Source organism: Populus alba, chromosome 12, assembly GCF_005239225.2.
Source record: "Populus alba chromosome 12, ASM523922v2, whole genome shotgun sequence".
NCBI classification, from domain to species: domain Eukaryota; kingdom Viridiplantae; phylum Streptophyta; class Magnoliopsida; order Malpighiales; family Salicaceae; genus Populus; species Populus alba.
In genome coordinates, this window is record NC_133295.1 from 12,134,459 (window position 1) to 12,142,286 (window position 7,828).

The 7,828-nt window shown below is 29.5% G+C and overlaps 1 protein-coding gene across 1 annotated transcript; it reads right to left on the bottom strand.

Moving 5' to 3' along the window:
* Nucleotides 1–6,742: 6,742 nt before the first annotated feature.
* Nucleotides 6,743–7,288, bottom strand: LOC118044646 (uncharacterized). The gene has a single exon (XM_035053053.2). The coding sequence runs from the start codon at nt 7,286–7,288 to the stop codon at nt 6,743–6,745; it is 546 nt and encodes a 181-aa protein (XP_034908944.1).
* Between the last annotated feature and the right edge of the window lie 540 nt (nt 7,289–7,828).

Here is a 7,828-nt window from a genome sequence, read left to right on the forward strand (position 1 = left end):
TTTTTTATTAATTAAAACTGAATTTATAAAATTTATATCTTAAAAATAAATTAATAGAATAATATAAAATTAAAAATTTAAATTATCAATGATTCTTAATTGTGAAAATAAATATTATTGTATCATCACTTGATTTAGCAAGTTTGCAAAGAAAGAAGGTGTAATTAATAACTAATAAGGATTCAAATATTACATAATTTAATTTCTATACTACCGTAAAGTATTGAACAACATGCAGGATTTTGATATGGATTGACTAGGTATAAGAAATGGTTTTGTTGATTTTTTTTTCTTTTATATCTCATCAAAAAATATTTAATATGCATCTTAAACTAAATTTTATGATATAATCATTAATTGGTTCAAGTAAAAATAATTTAAATAAACTTTAAGAAGTTGTGATATAAAAAAATTTCTTGTATTTTTTTCTTGTCTAACTTGGTATCTAGTTTTTTAGTTTTTAATTTTTTATTTGCAAACATGGTAAGAGGGACTCAATTTATGTTTTAATCTTTTATTATATGACAGTATTATTGGTGAAAAATAAATATATTGACACGTAATTTTTTTTTATATCTTGATCATAAAATTCACTCAAAACTTACATATGTTTTACTATTATATAGATAGATATAGATGAATATATATGTTAAATGTATTTTTTCTTTGGCAAGAAATGATAAATATGGAGAGAGAGAGAGAGAAATTAAAAAAAAAAAGATTGTGAGCCATTGCAAGACTTCTAATTAAAAAAAAAAAAGTAATACTAAAATAAATAAAAAATAAGAATACATATGAGTTATAAGTTATTGGATTAGTTAAGATTATAAATAATAATCCAATGATTAGTGTAATTTCTCATTAATTTATGAGGTGAGTTGACACAAAGAGTTGGAAAAAATATTAGGCCACGTTTTCCAACTCTAATCTACAAAACCAGGGATACCTCTCTACTCTACCACTTGTAGACTTGTAAATGAAATAAATAAAAAGTAAGCCTATTCTGTATTCTTGATGTTTGTCATCCAACCATATTTTTAATATTTTTTTAGTTGTATTTTTTTTTTAATTTTTAAATCGTTTTGATGAATAATATCATTAATTAATTTTAAAAAATAAAAAAATATATATTATTTTAATATATTTCTAAAAAAACCTATATTACATTTTCAAATAGATAAACACATTTTGTCATTGTCTTTGGATGGTGTCTCAATGTCTCTACCTCCATCACTATATTTTTTTGAGATTTTATGTACTTCTACTTTACAAGTTGCTTACCTATTAATCGAAGCTATTATATGTACCTTTTTCATGGTCTAGTTTCCTTTTGACTTTGATAAATATATATCCTCCACCCAATATCACAATGAAATTAAAAAAAAAAATAAATAATTTTCATTTAATTTATGATAATTAAAAATCCCATCTAGTCTTCAAAAATTCCTAGATAAGAAGTTAGTTATACTAAAATGAAAACACATCACCCTAGAGTATTTTATCTAAAATAAATTGCTTCTATATTCTGAACTTATGATTATGTACCTAATGGACATTTTTAATTATTTGTCTAAACTCAACATGTGTTAAAAATGTGATTTGGGATCAAGGTCTCGTCTTAAATCATAATTCTCATTTTTAAAACATGGACGTTGGACTTAAAAGGATAATAAATGTTAAACTAGGCTTTTAAACTCATTTTCATTTTGTTTCAAATTAGGCTTGGTCCATCACTCACATTTAATGGACCTTTTGATGTCATGTTGACGTAACTCAAATTAACTCACAATTTGAAATAAGAGAAAATTTTCTGAAAAAAATCACAAATAAACAGTTTTAACATTACATAAAAAATATATATTCCTAAAGTCATATAATAAAAGATATTTAAGAAAAACAAGAAAAATAATTATTTTATATTTTATATTTTAAAATAATATAGTATCACAAATAAGCAATTTTATATTTTAATTTTTATTAAAAGCATCTTAAAAAAAGAAGAAAAAATCCAAATGTAATTTATTTTAAAAATAAAGCCAAAAATCATTTTTTAAAAAAAGGAAAATATCAGGAAAAAAAAAGCACATAGAATCAAGTCAGAATGCATAGAAAAATCTAAGAAAATTAAATGACATTGAAATCCTTTAGTTTTCAATCTCAAGAAGAGGGATTGAATTTTCCTTATTACTCCAGGTGCATAAAATAGTGAGGCAAATGAAAGAAAACTAAAAAACGAGGACCAGATTTGAAATAGGGGCTGGAAACACTGTTGGAGCATGGAACACTCGCGGTACCAGCTGGCAGCACTTGGAAATCCTGACTTGGAAGGCGCGTGCTTTTCACTCTCTTTATATAAATCAAAAGAGACAAACGGACGAATTACACTAGGTGCTGGAGAGCTAAAAAATATATATTATTTTTAGCTCTTCAGTTTTTAATAGTAAATTGAATGAAAATCATTCAATTTACCATTAAAATTCGCATAAAAAAACTATATTTACGCTTTTTAAAAAAACCATATTATTAATTTTGTTCTTGTAAATAGCGTCTCAATTGTAGATCCTCTCAGTTCTTTCTCCCACTGATTCTAAATAAATTCTTTGTCAAGACACGGCCATGATTTGTTAGTGACTCTTGTGTGTAGCTGACGAGAACGGAGGAGATTAGAGCTACGTTGGCTGATTGGGGAAGAAAAGAAGCTGTGGGTTTTCGGTGATGGTGGAGAGAGGAGATAAATCGGGGTTGTGGTGGTTTGGATGGAGAAGGGAAGGCCGGCGTTTAGTATAAGAAGAAAGGGACGGTGATGGTTTACGGTGAAGGGACGGTATGGTGAGTATGGGTCTTGGGATGATTGCTGGATTGGGGTTCTCTGGTTCGGTTTTGGGCAGATTAAAAATGATGGATAATGAGTGTTTGATCGGTGCTTTGTGGTTAAGAGAGACCATGGGAGAGGGAGAAGTAGGGACTGGTTCGGCCGGGAGCAATGGAGAAGAAGGTCCCCTGTTAGCGAGTATTGTTTGATAGGTGTTCTTCAATTTTTATCATTCATGGTGGCTAGGAGAGTTTCCATGGATGTCCCATCTTCTTCGATGCATGGCTTCTCCCAAGGAGAAGCTCCACATAATTGCAGCTTGACAATTTTGTGATAAGATTGGAGGTCCTAGCGATGAAGATTGCTTTACCCTTTTTCTTTTCAGCGAATTGTTCTAGCTCATTTATGGAGGGTTCCTTGATTTCAAAGTGTCTAGCCATAGGGATTTTACTATTCACTACAATAATAATAGAGTGTAAAAGGCATGGAAGATTTTTTATAGTAATTAATACACTTTACTATTTACTACGATTGTGGTGTGATGCTGATGGCCTTGGCAAGAAAAATTAATTGTTTTTCATTCAGGAGTATTTTAATTTTCTTACACGATTTATTTATCATAACTAATTTGTTTAGAGTATTTTTATTAGTTTAATTTTTAATACACAATAAAATAACTAAAATACCCTAGAATAAAAAACCTAACATTGTTGGAAAAGGTTGTTTTGGTAGTTTTATTTTTTTATTGTACATTGCAATTACACAATTGCCATTGGGGTTAAAAAAATATACCATGTTAATAGGGTGTTGATGTGTTTTCCTCAATTTTTTTTTTTTTTGTTGTAATTATTGGGATTTGTCAAAGGAGATGAATTATTTTAACATTTAATTAATATTTTTTATTTAAAAAGTTGTTAGTATCAGCATGTGAGAGATATAATATATTTTGGATGGTGCATGCAATGCTTTCCAGTAGTGTAAAATTATCTTTTCTGTCTCATTTTGTGCTTTGTTGTGTTTTCTTTTTTTTATAGCGGGTGCGTGTCATCTAAAAGTGGCTATTTTATCATTGGTATCCTTTTTTGTTTCCTTTCCCTAATTTCTCTCTCCTACATGAAGAGATGCGTTTTGATCCCTATTTTTATTTCCTTTTTCAGGTTCAATCCTTTTAGTTTTGATTTAAAAAAAAAAAATTCTATGATTTTTCAATTTAATCCTTCAATTCTAATTTTCATACATAATATTTTTCGGTTCGGTCCTTTTACTTTTGATTTCTTATTTTGTTCATTTTCTTTTTTGTCAAAGTTTTTATGCTTTCAATTTTATCATTCAAGTCAATTTTATTATTATTTTTTCAATAATAATAAAATTTTCAATTTAATCATTCTACTTTTGATTTCTTAGTTTTTTTTTCTTGGCTCTTTTGTCAAAAAATTCATGGTTTTTTAATTTTATCATTTAAATCAAATTTATGGCTTTTGTTTTTTCAACAACAACAATAATAATAATTGTAGCAGTAGCAGTAGCAACAAACAATAATAACAACAACAATAATAGTAGTCATAATAATAATTGTGGTGTTGATAGTAACAATTATGATAACGATAGTGATAATAATCAAAATGACCTTGGAATAATATGTTTTGGTATATTAGTTATTTTTTTTCTTCAATTTAACCCTTTCAATGAAAAGTTTTTTTTCTTTTTTCTTATAAGTTTTTTTGTCCATTGTCCTTTCAAGTAAGTGTTATTATTTTTTGATTTAGTTCTTCAATTTTAATTTTTCATGTATTTTTTTCCTTAAACATTTTATAAAAGTTTTATTTCTTTATGATCTCACCTTTCAATCCAGGTTTATAGTATGCTATTTTTTTCAATTTTTCCTCATTTTTTTTCTTTGCTTGAGTTATTTCTCTTTTCAATTAAACCCTTCAATAAAAAAAAATTAGTTGCCCTCTAATTTATTTTTTATTTTAATTTTCACCCTCATTCTTTTAATTACTATTTTTTTATTTTAGATCTTTCTGTGTAGTTAGTTTTCCCCCTATTATGTTCTTCTATGTTTGTTCACCCAGTCCAAATTTTCACAAATAAAATACAAACCATTTGCATCACTTAATATTGTTTTTTAGAAAAAATATAAACCCACAGCTTGGTGCGAGCACATGCCTGGTTGATTTCTAAATCCTAAGCATTTACATCCCATATGAGGATAATATTAACTAAAAAACTAAAATGCATTGGGGATTTATCATGTAAAATGCATTGTAGATCCCCTCACATAGCATTGTGGATAAATTGTTCATAATGCCATTTGTTTTCCATCTTTTTTTTTTTTGGCCTTTATTGTACCAAATTATAAGCCAATTTGTTGGGGAATTGTAAGATTAAAATATCGGAAACCAAAGTAAAAAAAAAAAAACATGTAACAAATGGGTGGCTTAAAGAAGTTAGGGCAAAATATTTATTGTAGTCCCTATATTTTACAAATTATAGATATTGGATCCCTTCAGTTTTCAAAATTAAAAGAAAAAATTAATTTTGATGCCAAACTTTATTTTCCTTGTTTTTTAGCTCTTGGTGTGAGAGAAGTGAGAGAAAGTCGTTGAAATCCAATAGTTGAAAAAGAATTTATATTGGAGTTGATTTCAGCCACGAAAACTATTGAGATTGGTGTCAAATTGTTTCTTTTAATGAGGAGAGCTCTCATTAGGGTTTTTTTTTTTTACCATGGAATTGCCAATAAAACACATATCATCTTTGTAAGATTTTTTATTTTGAGTTGATTTTGGATTTTAGGACAGTCCTTTGAGTTTTTTAAAGCCATGAATTGGTTTATCAAGTTTTCAATGATGTTTTATAGGTATTTTGGGAAAAACATGGGTTGAAAATTCAGTTTTTAGATCGAAAAACCATCAGCCTGATTTTTTCAATCACCATAGTGGCTGGAAACTGTCAATACAAATGACATGTCGTTTGACTCTTTTTCTAAAAAAACAGATGCAAAATAAAAATAAAAAAGCCCAGTCACGTAGGCCCTAACTAAATGGCCTAGGCCTAACAACGTCTGATCTTTTTTTTTAAAAAATGTTTTTTATATGTATTTTTTTAAAATTATTTTTTTATTTATATTTAGATTAATACTCAATTTTATATTTTTTTTTGTTTAGAGAGCCTCTTTTAAATAACGATTATTTTTTGTTATTTTGTATGCATTTAATTTTTAAAGAGGTTTTTCTTATTTATCTATAATTTTTTTAATTTTTTTTATTCAATCATTTTAATATATGTGTCGATCTCTATTATATATTGTTTGATTAAATGAAAAAAATTAGCAAATACAATTGATTAAATATCTCATTTTTCGAGATTAAATATCTTGATTTAATCATATCTCTTGGTTTTTTCAGTTTCACTTTTAATTATCATTTATAATTATTTTTTATTTATTAACACATTTAATTCTCAATTTATTTGATTATATGCATTCATAAATTTTTTAATTATAAAAACATGAAAAAAAAACCTGCGTATACAAAAAAAAGAAATCCACGAGGAAACAGGAGGGAAGTATCTCGTCAGCTACCATCCCCATACAATGATATAATACAGTAGGGGATTACAGTCACCGTTCAGTTTTTGCAGAATGACCGGAAGTTAGCCTTGGCCACCAAAAGGCGACGGCACATTTTCCATACCTTGAATAGATTCGCCATGGCTATTAATTATAGAAGATTGGAGTTGTTTTTCTATCATGTAAATAACAGTACAGAATTCTGAGGAGACTGTACGGTAATAGTTTTGCTGTATATATTGATCATAAACACAAGTACAAATAACCAAGCTTCCTAGGTCAATAGAACCAGCTATATGTGCTTAAAACCAGAGATTAAGGACGGACTATTTGATCATGTAGATGGCTATACATAACTAAATCAGCTTCAGTATCCTTGATGGACTGAGAATCCTATATGCACCATAACCATCCTTTCTAGAATTGAAGCGACGAGCAGGACTGCAAAGGGCTAACGAGCTGCAACTTGGAGGATTAATCATAATATCATCAACTTCCTCGCTCTCCATCTGCGCCAAGACTTTGTAGAAAAAATCAACATCACAGGGAAGCAATATTGGACCTTCACTATTGTGTCCATATTCCAGTTCAGCATCTTCTAGCAACATTTTGAACAGTTGATGGTTAGCAAACTCTGCCTTGACTGCAAACCTTTGTTTTTCAGGCCCTACATAGACTGAAAAGCAACCATCAGGAGCCACTTGAGTCTTCTTTTTTGACTTGTTGGTGGCACTAACACCGTCTTCTTGATCGCTTGGTTTTATGGTGCAGTGCCATGACTTGCTCTTTGTGAACGCGATGACAGAATTCTTTGACGGTTTCTTGCGGCCAGCAGTGAGTGATCGATACCACGCCCTCATAAACAGGCTTTTCTTCCATTTAGTGTCCTTCACAGCATCCATTCTTTCTACAGAAAGAGCAAAAAAGCTAGAGAACGAGAAACAGAAATCAACAGAGACCTAGGCCCTTTTATATTTACAAGACGGTAAGAGAAGCTAGAAGGTGGAGCTGATGCAGGTGAGAGAGAAGGGTGGGGAGGTTTTTTTTATCTCTTGTACACCCATTGAAGATAAGGATGGAAATATAAGATCGTCAGGCAGAAAACCCTGCACGAGATATGTTTTGAAAGTGGAGAGAGTTGGGATAAAAACTTGAACAATCTCCGCGAAGGAGAGGCGGCACTGTTATATAGTATAGGCTAGGCATGACATATACTCCCAGCCCCATGTATTTACTCCCCCGTGAAAAATAACAATTGTCAACGCCACTTTGGAGCATCAAGATTTTGAATATGACTTGGGGAAACCCCATCATATATGATAAAGAAAATACTCACAGAAAAGATGGCCGCTTCGTCCTTATTTGATTATTCTAACGACTCCTCCTCCTTGCCAAGTGGGCATCAAAATGTGTTTAACAGTAGCTGTTTTTCTATACGGAAG

Excerpts from the sequence above, each read along its gene's own strand:
- LOC118044646 (XM_035053053.2), bottom strand. The coding sequence starts at position 7,288 with ATGGATGCTGTGAAGGACACTAAATGGAAGAAAAGCCTGTTTATGAGG.